The following is a 15,538-nucleotide window of genomic DNA, read 5'->3' as shown; positions in this document are numbered from 1 at the left end:
CCTCTTTTCGATCATGTTGGTCAGCAGACGGCGTGGGGGGTTGGGCGGGTATTACATTTAATGCTAGGCCCCTCAACCTCAGTGGCCAGGTCTGCAGACTGCTCGGTGAGCTTGGCATCACACTCAAAATGATGCCCAGCCATTTTCAGATATTCATGCTGATCAAAGCTTAGCCAACTAGCTATAATTATCCAGTGCTCCGCTACCAAAACATAACAAAGCTAGTAGCTAATAGCTAGTGTAACAGTATAACTTTAGACCGTCCCCTCGCCCATACCCGGGCGCGAACCAGGGACCCTCTGCACACATCAACAACAGTCACCCACGAAGCATCGTTACCAATCGCTCCACAAAAGCCGCAGCCCTTGCAGAGCAAGGGGAACAACTACTTCAAGGTCTCAGAGCAAGTGACGTCACCGATTGAAACGCTATTTAGGAGAGGGGTGAGGAGGAGAGGGGAGAGAGGGGAGAGGAGAGGGGGGAGAGGAGAGAGGAAAGTGAAGAGAGGGGAGAGCAGTGAGAGAGGTGAGGAAAGACGAGAAAGGATAGAACGCAAAGAGGAGAGATGAGAGGAAAGTGTGCTGTTGGTTAGGGAAAAGAAACCCGACACCAGAAAGTCAGTGATGCTTCCTCCCATTTTCTTGAACCAGTTTTGCAGTAAAACAAAGACTTTTGTGAGTTAATAAGATGCTGCGTTGGCAGAGAATACCGGCCTTCTCGGCTCTCAATAAATAGTCCTCTTAAATAAGGTAGACTTCACGGCAGAGGATAGAAAAACAGTTCATCCTAAAATGACCTGGAACACAGATACACATATCTATCTCTCTCAATCCCCCTTCGTCTGTTTTTCTGAAACCCTCTGTATTATTGTTTCTCAATGACTTGTGTGACACTTGTTTAACCCTGGCTTATAAACAGAGCTATATTAATGCATATGTCGTTTTTTCTAAAGAGAACTATCCATTTTCTTTCTATATCTGAGTCAATACACTAGTGTGCGTATGACATCAGAGTAACATTAAGACAATGTTTGGGATATGGAGAGGCAAGGGCAGAGTTGTTTCCCATGACAAGAGTGTAATGATAGGTCCGTACTGATGATAGATTTAACACTGTACTGTGCAGGACATACAGTACATGTAGACACTGGAGTACAGAGGAGAAACATTGAACCTACCCTTAACATTCCCAAGACCAGGAAATAAATACGCTTCTCTTTGTTTGAAAAACTATTTACACAGTAATGTACATGAAAAGTCCATAGAGCATCCACACTTCCTAAAGCCTAGTCCTTCAGTCATAAAAAGCATACAAAAACTATATAGATCAAAAATATCTAGAAAAACACCTTTAACTACACAGAAAACATATTGACATTAACAAAATATTGTTGACTGTGTATTACTATACAATCACTGCTTAAAATGTCTCATACACAGTAGAAAGCACAGAGTGTGTGTGTGTGGGGGGGGGGGGGTTGTGTGTGCTCCAAGTTGGACTCAATAATCATGATTGTCTGCCAGTCCTCATGTAGCTCCTATCCAGCAGCACGGCAAGGCACTCTAGGACATGTAGTTCATTCATGTGTCCATTCAAGTCTCTAGATGAAAGTCACGTGCGTTGAGGGTTATTTAGAGGCAGGAATGTGTGTGTGTGTTGTGAGGGTTCGAGGTTGGCTGTAGTCTAATGGCAGCCACAGGCTCTGACCACCATGTTGCGGTACTTCTTGAGGATGACATTGGAGCTGTCGTCAAAGTAGAGCACTGAGATGGCATGGAGCTGGGTGGGAGCACAGCAGGGCTTAGGAATGGTGTCTGGGTTTATTAGGTGGACCTATACGGGGGGTGGGGGGGGGTAAAGAGGTGGGGGTTGGAGTAAGGGAGATACTGAACTGATAACATGTCAATGCAGTTGTCTTTGTGTTGACGCTGTCTAGTATATTGACTGAATGAATGATACTAAAGTATCATGTTTATTCTTGGAGGGTACTCACTAGTGTCTGCACGATGGCGTGGTTAGTGGCATTCATGTAGGAGTTGAGAGGGAAGGCACACTCTCCCTCACAGTAATAAGCTGCATAGCCCTCTGGAGCTATGATCCAGTCCTGAGAGAGAGAGAGAGAGAGAGAGAGAGAGAGAGAGAGAGAGAGAGGGGGGGGATAGGGAGAGGGATAGAGGGTGGAGAAAGAGAGAAAGAGAGTCACACTGTTATCCTTCATGTGATTGTGTGATCAGCATGTGATGCATGCCACAGTAGTCACGGTAGCCTCAGTAGTAACAACAAGCTTCCCGGTTCTAAACTCAGAACTTGTTGTGAACTGTGGAGCCCTAGTAAGGCAATAAATCTGCCCCTTTCCTTAGCATAACCCACTGTTTACCCAGCTGTTGTAATGGATATCATGGACAACAGTGAGAACTGTAGATCACTGGATTTAGGTCTCTGCTATGAAAAGGCATTAGGGAGGACAGGGAGGGAAACAGCGGGGACAGAGTGTAGAAGAGGGAGAACAGAGGAGGGGTGAAGAAGAGATAAGTGTGGGAGCGAGTGAGAAAAGGGGATAGATATTAAGAGGGATGGTGGATAAAAGAAAAGGAGAAGAGGAGAAAGAGAGAGAGACAGAGGAATGTGTGTGGTGCGCACGGTACCTGCCACCCCAGGTCTCTGAAGCTGACATAGAGCTCGTGTTTCTTGCATGCCTGCTTCTGATCAGCACTGCTGTTCTCTGAGAGAGAGATAGGGGGGTGAGAAAGAGAGAGAGAGAGAGAGAGAGAGAGAGAGAGAGAGAGAGAGAGAGAGAAAGAAAAAGAAAGAAAGAAAGAAAGAAAAATAAATGGAGAAAGAAGGATGTGGAGAGATAAGGAGGAGTGTAAAACATTACAATGTGATAGCATGGAAACATAAAACCTTGCTGTACATGATATCAGTCTATGTAGTACAGGCTTAAACATTTAGGGGTAGTTCACTATGTTCTCTGTGTCCTCTGAGACGTAGGGCTACCAGAGCAAAGAGAGGACAGAGGCTTAACCCATCTATTTCACCACTCCATTCTATTCCCTCTCTTCTTCTTTCTATTCCCTCCCTCCCTCTGGTAGGAGTTCTGTAGAACATGCATTTGACCAAGTCATTGGGATTGGGAATAATCAGGAACAACTGGTTCTCATCAGCTCTGTCACACATACACACACACACAAACACGCGCATGCACACACACACACACACACTCACACACACACACACACACACACACACACACACACACACACACACACACACACACACACACACACACACACACACATACACACATACACACAGTGCAGACGTGATCTGCCCAGAACATAGGACCTGCCTTTGCTCTATGCTCGGTTCTTGGCCCTATCTGTCCACTCCATGAGGCTCATGTATTTAAAGCCCATGCATTAAGACATCAAGGTTCACAGTTTTGGCAAGTCGGTTAGCGCATCTACTTTGTAAATGACACAAGTAATTTTTCCTACAATTGTTTAGAGACAGATTATTTTCTTATAATTCACTGTATCACAATTCCAGTGGGTCAGAAGTTTACATACACTAAGTTGACTGTGCCTTTAAACAGCTTGGGAGATTCCAGAAAATGATGTCATGGCTTTAGAAGCTTCTGATAGGCTAATTGACATCATTTGAGTCAATTGGAGGTGTACCTCTGGATGTATTTCAAGGCCTACCTTCAAACTCAGTGCCTCTGCTTGACATCATGGGAAAATCAAAAGAAATCAGCCAAGACCCCAGAAAACACATTGTAGACCTCCACAAGTCTGGTTCATCCTTGGGAGCAATTTCCAATTTTTTGTTATTTTACTAGGCAAGTCAGTTAAGAACAAATTCTTATTTTCAATGACGGCCTAGGAACAGTGGGTTAACTGCCTGTTCAGGGGCAGAACGACAGATTTTTCCCTTGTCAGCTCGGGGATTTGAACTTGCAACCTTTCGGTTAATAGTCCAATGCTCTAACCACTAGGCAGCCCAAACGCCCCAATGCCTGAAGGTACCACGTTCATCTGTACAAACAACAGTATGCAAGTATAAACACCATGGGACCACACAGCTGTCATACCGCTCAGGAAGGAGATGAACGTACTTTGGTGTGAAAAGTGCAAATCACTCCCAGAACAACAGCAAAGGACCGTGTGAAGATGCTGGAGGAAACAGGTACAAAAGTATCTATATCCACAGTAAAACAAGTCCTTAATCGATATAACCTGAAAGTCCGCTCAGCAAGGAAAAAGGCACTAGTCTACAACAACCATAAATAAAAGCCAGACTACGGTTTGCAACTGCACATGGGGACAAAAATCATACTTTTTGGAGAAATGTCCTCTGGTCTGATGAAACAAAAATAGAACTGTTTGGCCATAATGACCATCGTTATGTTTGGAGGAAAAAGGGGGAGGCTTGCAAGCCGAAGAACACCACCCCAACCGTGAAGCACGGGGGTGGCAGCATCATGTTGTGGTGGTGCTTTGCTGCAGGAGGTACTGGTGTACTTCACAAAATAGATGGCAAAATGAGAAAGGAAAATTACGTGGATATATTGAAGCAACATCTCAAGACATCAGTCAGGAAGTTAAAGCTTGGTCGCAAATGGATCTTCCAAATGAACAATGACCCCACGCATACTTCCAAAGTTGTGGCAAAATGGCTTAAGGACAGAAATTCAAGGTATTGGAGTGGCCATAACAAAGCCCTGATCTCAATCCCATAGAAGATTTGTGGGCAGAACTGAAAAAGCATGTGCGAGCAAGGAGGCCTACAAACCTGACTCAGTTACATCAGCTCTGTCAGGAGGAATGGGACAAAATTCAGCCAACTTATTGTGGGAAGCTGGTGGAAGACTACCTGAAATGTTTGACCCAAGTTAAACAATTTTAAGGCAATGCTACCAAATACTAATTGAGTGTATGTAAACTTCTGACCCACTGGGAATGTGATGAAATAAATAAAAGCTGAAAGAAATAATTCTCTCTACTATTATTCTGACATTTAAAATGAAGTGGTGATCCTAACTGACCCAAGACAAGGAATTTTTACTCGGATTAAATGTCAGGAATTGTGAAAAACTGAGTTTAAATGTATTTGGCTAAGGTGTATGTAAACCTCCGACTTCAACTGTATATATATTATAAAGCAGGCAGGCAGGCATCGAGGCATTCAGTTACTGTTCGATTAAATGTTAGATGGGCAAAACTAGTGGCCTAAGCGAGTTTGAGCATGGTATGATCCAGCTTCCCGGAGTCGCCTCTTCACTGTTCACATTGAGACTGGTGTTTTGTGGGTACTATTTAATGAAGGTGCCAGTTGAGGACTTGTGAGGCGTCTGTTTCTCAAATTAGACACTAATGTACTTGTCCTCTAGTTTAGTTGTGCACCGGGGCCTCCCACTCCTCTTTCTATTCTGGTAAGAGACAGTTTGCGCTGTTCTGCGAAGGGAGTAGTACACAGCGTTGTACGAGATCTTCAGTTTCTTGGCAATTTCTCACATGGAATAGCCTTTATTTCTCAGAACAAGAAACGACGGACAAGTTTGAGAAGAAATGTATTTGTTTCTAGCCATTTTGAGCCTGTAATCGAACCCACAAATGCTCATGCTCCAGATACTCAACTAGTCTAAAGAAGGCCAGTTTTATTGCTTCTTTAATCAGAACAACAGTTGTCAGCTGTGCTAACATAATTGCAAAAGGGTTTTCTAATGATCAATAAACTTGGATTAGCTAACCCAACTTGCCATTGGAACACAGGAGTGATGGTTGCTGATAATGGGCCTCTGTAGGCCTATGTAGATATTCCATTCTGCCGTTTCCAGCTACAATAGTAATTTACAACATTAACAATGTTTACACTGTATTTCTGATCAATTTGATGTTATTTTAATGGACAAAAAATGTGCTTTTCATTCAAAAACAAGGACATTTCTAAGTGACCCCAAACTTTTGAACGGTGGTGTATGTAAAGACAAGATTAATTCAAGAATAGTGTGATGAGTGATAATATTAGCCTATCATTTATAAATGATATATTATCACTTGTCAATAATGCCCAGCTGAAGGCAAACAGGGCATGCTTTTTCCCCTGACTTCTTCAAATTATAGTCGCTTACTTCATGTAGCCTAGCCCATAGGCCCCTTCATGTAGCCTAGCCCATAGGCCACTTCATGTAGCCTAGCCCATAGGCCACTTCATGTAGCCTAGCCCATAGGCCACTTCATGTAGCCTAGCCCATAGGCCCCTTCATGTAGCCTAGCCCATAGGCCCCTTCATGTAGCCTAGCCCATAGGCCACTTCATGTAGCCTAGCCCATAGGCCACTTCATGTAGCCTAGCCCATAGGCCACTTCATGTAGCCTAGCCCATAGGCCACTTCATATAGCCTAGCCCATAGGCCACTTCATGTAGCCTAGCCCATAGGCCACTTCATGTAGCCTAGCCCATAGGCCACTTCATGTAGCCTAGCCCATAGGCCACTTCATGTAGCCTAGCCCATAGGCCACTTCATGTAGCCTAGCCCATAGGCCACTTCATGTAGCCTAGCCCATAGGCCACTTCATGTAGCCTAGCCCATAGGCCACTTCATGTAGCCTAGCCCATAGGCCACTTCATGTAGCCTAGCCCATAGGCCACTTCATGTAGCTTAGCCCATAGGCCATTTCATGTAGCCTAGCCCATAGGCCACTTCATGTAGCCTAGCCCATAGGCCACTTCATGTAGCCTAGCCCTTAGGCCTTTATGTTTTTATAACGTTTGTTTATTAACAACTAAAGTGATCAAATAACGTCTTAAAATGAAGCACATTACTCCGCTTTACATTTACAACAGGTGTAGAGCGTAACTGGCATACAATACACAGCGTGTGAGTTTCTCGTTTGGGGAAGATGATTTTCACCATAAAAATGCACCTTTATAATAAAAGCATTACATGCATAATCACATCTGTGGTCACTTTTGAGAATGTTGTTTTTCTGCTAATGGAACATTTGTGCTTATAACCTACTGCCGTGTACACATTGCTGCCCTCATAATGTGAAGAAATAGCCCAATAGTTTATCAACATTTTAAGTTAAATGTTCTCATCTGTTGCGTCAGGCTCATTGCTTAAAACAGTTTTTTTTATGCTAGTGGTTGTATTAATGTGGGATCTATCACATTCCACAACTGTCCCAGACTATGTTTGGAATATTTATTTCTCGCACAGAATAGAATGTGAACTTTTGTACTATGGGGGATAGTAGATTGACATAGGCTAGTGCTTTTGCTGTTCGTTAGGCCTTCTCATCTTATTGGCTGATGAAAAGTTAATGTGGACAGTTCTTCCATATCTTCAATATGCGCCTCAGAATTGGATGAGGACGCACACAGTTGGGTCCCTGATGTGTCTGTCTTCACTTGTTGTAAGGAACTACGCATGGAGACGAGAAGCAAGTACAAGGAGTGAACATTTACTGGAAAACGGACATCAAACCAAAACAAGAACACCGTCTGAAAAGGGGGAACATAACGACAATAATGCTGACATGGGGAATCAACTGAGGAACAGACAGATATAGAAGGGCAATCAACAAAGTAATGGAGTCCAGGTGAGTCCAATATTGCGCAGCTGTGCGCAATGATGGTGACAGGTGTGCGCAATGAAGAGCAGCCTGGCACCCTCGAGCGCCAGAGGGGGAGCGGGAACAGGCGTGACACTTGTAGCCTGTGAGAAAGAGGTGCTTCGGCACGCAGTCGGGAGAAGGGAATTATAATTATTATATGTAGCCCAAGGGCACAACAGCCACTGGCTGCAAAGGGCATGCATTTTTTTAGGGGGCATAATGGCCACAAAAATGGGATGCCGCCAAATCGAAGCATTATCAAGTGCTTGTCAAATTGTGAATGAGAGACTGATGAAGTGTGTGCAGCCTGTGCAAGAAACAAAGCAGAGCTCAGGCCTTTCATGCAACTTTTTTCAAATTATCATTCGAGTCGCATCATGCAGCCTTAGAATGTAGTAAAAATCATAACATATAGCCCAACTTTTGTATCACAACTAAAGTTACATAAATAATTGTTAACTGTTCAACACAGAATAGCTGCATGTGCAAACTGTGAAAACGTGCAAACTGAAAACCACATATCCTGAGGCCACATTTATTGTAGCTTGGGATTTTAACAAAGCAAATTTGAGGAAAATGAAAACTCCGAAATTCTATTAATACATTGACTGTAGTACTCTCTTAGGAAAGACACTAGACCACTGCTATTTGCCTTTTCGATATGCCTACAAGGCCCTCCCTTGCCCTCCCTTCGGCAAATCAGATCACAACTTAATTTTACTCCTCCCTTCCTATAGGCAGAAACTCAAACAGGAAGTACCAGTGCTGAGGTCAATTCAACGCTGGTCTGACTAATCGGAATCCATGCTTCAAGATTGTTTTGATCATGCGGACTGGGATATGTTCCAGGTAGCCTCTCAGAATAACATTGACGTTTACACAGACATGGTGACTGAGTTCATCAGGAAGCGTATAGGGGATGTTGTTCCCACGGTGACTACTCAAATAGAAACAGTGGAGTTATTCCCTCCGTAAGGCAATCAAACAGTCAAAACATTCAACGGCTCAGACACGAGACATATGTGGCAGGGTCTACAGATAATCACGGATTACAAAGGGAAAACCTGCCACGTCGCTCCCAAACGAGTTAAACATATTCTTGGTCCACTTTGAGGATAACACAGTGCACCGATGTGGCTCGCTCCCAAGGACTGTGGGCTCTCGTTCTCTGTGGCCAACGTGAGTAAGACATTTAAATGTGTTAATCTTCACAAGGCTGCCGGCCCAGACGGCATCCTTAGCCGCGTCCTCAGAGCGCAGACCAGCTGGCTGGAGTGTTTACGGACATATTCAATCCCTCCTTTCCCAGTATGCTGTCCCCACATGCTTCAAGATGTCCACCATTGATCCTGTACCCAAGAAAGCAAAGGTAACTGAACTAAATGTTTATCGCCCCGTAGCAGTCACCTCTGTCATCATGAAGTGCTTTGAGAGGCTAGTTAAGGATCATATCACCTCTACCTTACCTGACACCCTAGACCTACTTCAATTTTTTTACCGCCCCAATAGATCCATAGATGATGCAATCGCCATCGCACTGCACTCTGCCCTATACCATCTGGACAAGAGGAATAACTACGTCAGAATGCTGTTCAACCTTCAACACCATAGTACCCTCCAAGCTCATTATTAAGCTCGGGGCCCTGGGTCTGAATCCGCCCTGTGCAACTGGGTCCTGGACTTCCTTACGGGCCGGCCCCAGGTGGTGAAGGAAGGAAACAACACCTCCACTTCGCTGATCCTCAACACAGAGGCCCCAGAAGGGTGTGTACTTAGCACCCTCCTGTACTCCTTGTTCACTCATGACTCTGTGGCCATGCACACCTCCAACTCAAACATCAAGTTTGCAAATGACACAACAGTAGGAGGCCTGATTACCAACAATGACGAGACAGCCAACAGGCAGGAGGTGAGGGCCCTGGAGGAGGGGTGCCAGGAAAATAACCTCTCCCTCAACATCAACAAAACGAAGGAGCTGATCGTGGACTTCAGGAAACAGCAGAGGGAGCACTCCCCTAACCACATCGACAGGACCACAGTGGAGAACGTGAAAAGCTTCAAGTTCCTTCGGCGTACACATCACTGATAATCTGAAATGGTCCAGAAATTTGGTTTGGCCCCTAAGACCTTCAGAAACATTTACAGATTGAGATTTACAGATGCACAATTGAGAGCATGCTTTCGGGCTGTCTCACCGCCTGGTACGGCAACTGCACCGCCCGCAACCACAGGGCACTCCAGAGGGTGGTGCGGTCTGCCCAACGCATCACCGGGGGCACACTGCCTATACTCCAGGACACCTACACCATCCGATGTCACAGGAAGGCCAAAAAGATCATCAAGTACATAAACCACCCTGTTCACCCCGCTATCATCCAGAAGGTGAGGTCAGTACAGGTGCATCAAAGCTGGGACTGAGAGATGAAAAACAGCTTCTATCTCAAGGCCATCAGACTGTTAAATAACCATCACTAGCCTGCTACCACCCGGTTACTCAACCCTGCATCTTAGAGGCTGCTGCCCTACACTGTATACATAGACATGGAATCACTGGCCACTTTAATAATGGAACACTAGTCACTTTAATAATGTTTGCATACTGCTTTACTCATCTCATATGTAAATACTGTATTCTATTCTACTGAATTTTAGTCAATGCCACTCCAACATTGCTCATCCTAATATTTATATATTTCTTAATTCCATTCTTTTACTTTTAGATTTGTGTGTATTGTCGTGAATTGTTAGATACTACTGCACTGTTGGAGCTAGGAACACAAGCATTTCGCTACACCCACAATAACATCTGCTAAACATGTGTATGTGATCAATAGAATTAGATTCCCTCAAATCGTTTGATGAATATATGTTTTCTATTTTATTCAGCTATGTTAAATTGTTCATTCTTCATACTTTAAAATAATGTCACGGAATTCTAAGAAAACCCACAGCCATATGACACAGCCAGATCAGGGCCTAACATAAGGACAACTCAGAGTAGGCTATTCTGTTCTCCTGAAATAGACTACATCTTCTTCATATCATATTTCTTTACACCTGTTTATAATAAATAATGGACTTATTGTGATGGTGTCGGTTGTATTACATGCATGTATTAGACTTTTTCAAATGTAGATGTTCCAAAGGTCTGCATCAGTGGCTTGTGGAAGCCAGGAGATGCTAAATGTGTTTATGTTCATTAACGGTCAATTACCGTGAGACCGGCAGTTATTTCATGACCACCACAGCGCGGGTGAAAACAGCTCGTTGATGAGAGGTCAAAGGAGAATGGCAAGAATCGCGCCAGCTAACAGACAAACAGGCAACTAATGGTGCAGTACAACAGTGGTGTGCAGAACGGCATCTCGGAACGCACAATTTGTCGGGCCTTGTCACGGATGGGCTGTTGCAGCAGATGATCACACCAGGTTCCACTCCTATCAGCTAAAAACAAGAAGAAAAGCCTCCAGTGGGCATGTGATCACCAACACTGGACAATAAGGAGTGGAAGAGCTTTTCCTGGTCTGACAAAAAATGGTTCCTGTTGCGTCATGTTGATGTCCGAGTCAGGATTTGGAGTAAGCAGCATGAGTCCATGGCCCCATCCTGCCTGGTGTCAACGGTACAGGCTGGTTGGATTGGGGTAATGGTGTGGGGAATGTTTTCCTGGCACACGTTAGGTCTCTTGATTCCAACTGAGCAACTTTTGCCCTGGGTCATTTAGGCTGTTCTGGAGTCAAAGGTACTAGATGGGTGTACCTAATAAAATGGTGTATGTGATTGTATACAAATGTAAGCAAGGTTTGAAATTATGTTTTAGTCAAATATTATATCTGCTATAACATTTTGTCCGCTTGCTGTACTTGCTGCCCATATCAATGCTTCTGTAGAGAATGTGTGATCAACAAACAGTATGAGATGAGAGTTGGTCCCCATTAAGATACCCTGATATTTCAACTATTTCCACTCTTCATCTCCCTGTTATTCATGATCTGATCTGCTATCTGTATGATCATTAACTCAATTAAGAGAAAAATAGGAGGTTATCTAGCAAGCTTAGCAACTTTGGTCACTTGACCTTTGTTTGACTGCCATTACAAAGTTTGTATAATTGGTTTGTAGTGGGAAAGTGTGTGTGTGTGTGTGTGTGTGTGTGTGTGTGTGTGTGTGTGTGTGTGTGTGTGTGTGTGTGTGTGTGTGTGTGTGTGTGTGTGTGTGTGTGTGTGTGTGTGTGTGTGTGTGTGTGTGTGTGTGTGTGTGTGTGTGTGTGCGTGCATGTGTGTTGATCCTTGGAGATATGTGGAGAATTATTGTAAGGAGGCTGTAGTAGACAGTAGTAGCCCTGGCCTCCCATTTCACCTGGAACCCACACCAGAACCAGCCACCACTACACCAACATATCACTGTGCCATTTAAAAGGCCTTCCACAAATACACATAAGGCACATTCTCTTAGCCTCCCTCTCCCCTCATCTCCCAGTCCTTACCTGCGATGTTGGTCACTCGGAGTGCCTCCTGGCCCTTGTTGGCCCCTTTGGAGCGGTTGGGGTTGCGTTGTTTGGTGCCCCCTGGTGCTGAGCGGATGCTGCGCAGGTGCACCTCTGTGGCTTTGAAGAAGGCCACCATGAAGGGCTGTTTATTCTGAGGACCACTGAGGCCGATCAGCCCTGCCATCCGCGGGTTCACACTCTCACCTGCAGGGGGAGACACAGAGGACAGCGTGGCAGAGACATGTCTCTGTGAGTGTGTGTATCTAAAGTGCGTGTGGTCCACTCAGTCTCGAATGAGAACCATTTATTTAGTCTGTGTAATGCTGAAAATTGATGTTATCCCAAATATGAGGATCGCTCTCTCTCTCTCTCTCTCTCTCAGTTTGGACCTGGGAAATGTCAAGCACCAAAGTAATACCAGACATCAAAGAGAAACACTTTATCCCAATGGATCTGACGGTGTTTAAGGTTTGTGTGTGTTTGGCAGGTTAGCGTTTTTAATCATGAAGCTTGTTCTGGCGGCAGCTCTGCAGAGCTGGCACTAGCTGGCACTGCCACAATGTCATGAAATCTGATTTTAAACCTAATGCTAACCTTAACCCTAACCTTAACCACATTGCTAACCCTAATGCCAAACACTAACCATAGATTAAGACCAAAAATGCATTTTTACAATATAGTCAATAAAGTCCATTTTGACTTTGCAGCTGGTCTATCTAGCAGAAATTGCTCAGTTCTGCCTCAAGGACTCCCAAAAAATGTCAACATGTGTGTGTGAGAGAGAGATCTGGGTGAACATGTGATGTTCAGAGGAATGTGCCTGTGATCATAGTGCAGAGGTAAACTCATGTTGCCCGCAGCCAGTGGCGGTTCTAGCTTGTATGGATCCCTGGGTAAGCTCCCCCTTCAGCGCCCCGTGCCGCCCCCGGTAAGATGCCCATGTCACCTATACCTATATCCGCCACTGCCCGCAGCCCACGGTGACGGGACGTCTCACGAGCATGCCAGCACACGCCCGTCCATACCCCTCCCAACACACACACATAAACACACACTGTCCCTAACATGAAAGAAACATGGATCATCCTTCTATCATGACTGAGGTAACAGTCTCCTCAGAAACACTGTCATACAGTACTACTGTTGATGCTGCTGTTGTTGTTATTGATTTCAAATGACTAACATCCTGCCATCCTGATAGCAATCTCACCTTCGCTCTAAAGAGAAACTTGACTCAATAGAAATACATCTGCATTACATATTGTTTGTTGTAATCTCTTCTGCATGGGTGATAGTGATGATGAGGGTATAGTGGATCGTGTTAAATTATGACGGCTTGTATTATCCCTCTACCAGTGTGTTCTCTCTGTGTTGTGTGCTGGTAGAGAATGTGCCATTGCTATGCACTGAGGTCATACTGCTCATGCTGTCTCCTGTTCTTACATGAATCCAGGCCAGGCCACATATACATCATTTAGATCCTAATTAATAAGAATATATGGAAAGGGATGAGCTGGTCCTAGATCATTACTCATACTGTAAGCTATATGGTTAGGGGTCCTGGTTCATATATGGTTTGACCTCTCGTATAGAAGTTCTGGTTTAGAGAGCTCCCTCTGGGTTCTAGACCTGGTTCAAAGGCCCTCTGCTTACCGGCAGTGCTCTCCAGAGCCAGCTGCAGGCCCAGGTTGTGTCCAGGATTCAGAACCCAGTGGTTACTGGTCAATGTCACATCAATCACCAGCCACCCCTCCTCAGCCGCCCAGATGACCCGCGAGTCCAACAGAAACAGGTCCGACTTCCTGGAGGATACACACACACACACATGTGCATGCATGAGTAAACATTCACACAAACACAGAGACAAACACACACACATACACAACCAGACCCACATGGGACCCAAACATGCAAACATACGCAAAGAAACACACACACACACACACAGATACAGACAAACACACACACACATACAAGCCTGCAAACTTAAATAATATGTGCAAAAAGTGTGGAGCTGAGGAGTAGAACAAGTAAGAGAGTGAGATCAGGGCAACAGAGAAAGAGGAAGGGAGGGAGGGAGGGAGGGAGGGAGGGAGGGAGGGAGGGAGGGAGGGAGGGAGGGAGGGAGGGAGGGAGGGAGGGAGGGAGGGAGGGAGGGAGGGAGGGAGGGAGGGAGGGAGGGAGGGAGGGAGGGAGGGAGGGAGGGAGGGAGGGAGGGAGGGAGGGCTCCAGATGGGGAAGTCCAGGGGAACACTTCATTTCCTCAATTGACAATAATGACTTTATAAACGACTGCTCCGTTCATACTGAACACACTGTCCATCACACACTGGAATTAAGGGAGTGAAACAGAGAAAGAGCCAGAGAGAGAAAGAGAGGTAGAGAGAGAAAGAAGGATAGAGAGAGAGATAGAGAAAGAAAGAAAGAAAGAATGAAGGAGAGAGAAAGAATCCTTGTCCAACAAAAAATCAATGTTCTAAAGTGGAATGTTTTTGTCTTTTTCTCTTCTTTTCCTTTCTGATATTCTATCCCTTCTTCCTCCAGTGTCCATCATGCCTCCCAGGTCAGTGTTGGTCTACTGACAGGTTGGATAGTGTGTCATAGTGCTCTGCTTCACACACACTTCCCTGGCAGAGGGATATATGTGTTGTTCCCCCTAGAGCTGTGCAGGCAGCAGAAGCCTTTAGGAGGGGTCAGAGACCTGGCCTTTTACACAGCATAGGTTATACACACCTTCCACATGGCTGTGGGAAAGACTGGATATACTCACTGATCTTTGAAAACAATGGTGGGAGAATAGAAGTGAGGGAACACAACCTGTTGCTGTGTGACATAACAGAGGAGAACCCTAAAACATACTGACACACACACACTGTCCCTCACCTGTCGTTGTGTTCCTTCAGCACCTGGTAGACACTGATGCGGAAGGTCTCATTCTCAAAGCGCTCGTGGATGAAGTCCTTATAGATGCGGAACTCTGCAGCGGTGACCGCTTCCCCATCGGGGATACGTGATAGGTCGAAACGAAACTCTCTGTGGTGCCGCCGAACCGAGAGAAACTCCTTATCGTGCTCCACTGGAACACAAAAACACGCACAAAGGATCAGACAGACAGAACACCACAAACACTAGCATGGACGTGCACACACACACAAACTCTCTTCTCTGAACCCCAGAGACTCGTCTCTCCTCTCCTCCTCCCTGAACACCAGATACTAGTCTCTCCTCCTCTCTGAACCCCAGAGACTCGTCTCTCCTCTCCTCCTCTCTGAACCCCAGTGACTAGTCTCTCCTCTCCCCCTCTCTGAACCACAGACTCGTCTCTCCTCTTCTCCTCTCTGAACCCCAGAGATTCGTTTCTCCTCTCCTCCTCTCTAAACACCAGAGACTTGTCTCTCCTCTCCTCCTCTCTGAACCACAGAGACTCG

At 45.2% G+C, this 15,538-nt stretch overlaps 1 protein-coding gene across 1 annotated transcript in view; it reads right to left on the bottom strand.

The window, feature by feature from the left end:
- LOC135527989 (bone morphogenetic protein 7-like) overlaps positions 1 to 15,538 on the bottom strand; it is a 51,862-nt gene continuing 36,324 nt past the window's right edge. The window contains exons 2-7 of the mRNA XM_064956717.1: positions 14,994 to 15,186; positions 13,764 to 13,912; positions 12,108 to 12,314; positions 2,646 to 2,722; positions 1,994 to 2,104; positions 1 to 1,833 (exon numbers count right to left, since the gene is read on the bottom strand). Coding sequence (XP_064812789.1) covers positions 1,684 to 1,833; positions 1,994 to 2,104; positions 2,646 to 2,722; positions 12,108 to 12,314; positions 13,764 to 13,912; positions 14,994 to 15,186 — 887 coding nt within the window. The 3' untranslated portion in view covers positions 1 to 1,683. The remainder of the gene's footprint in view (positions 1,834 to 1,993; positions 2,105 to 2,645; positions 2,723 to 12,107; positions 12,315 to 13,763; positions 13,913 to 14,993; positions 15,187 to 15,538) is intronic.

This window comes from Oncorhynchus masou, chromosome 33, assembly GCF_036934945.1.
Source record: "Oncorhynchus masou masou isolate Uvic2021 chromosome 33, UVic_Omas_1.1, whole genome shotgun sequence".
Taxonomy (NCBI): domain Eukaryota; kingdom Metazoa; phylum Chordata; class Actinopteri; order Salmoniformes; family Salmonidae; genus Oncorhynchus; species Oncorhynchus masou.
Note: the sequence above shows the minus strand (reverse complement) of the source record. Positions and strands in the feature narration are given on the sequence as shown.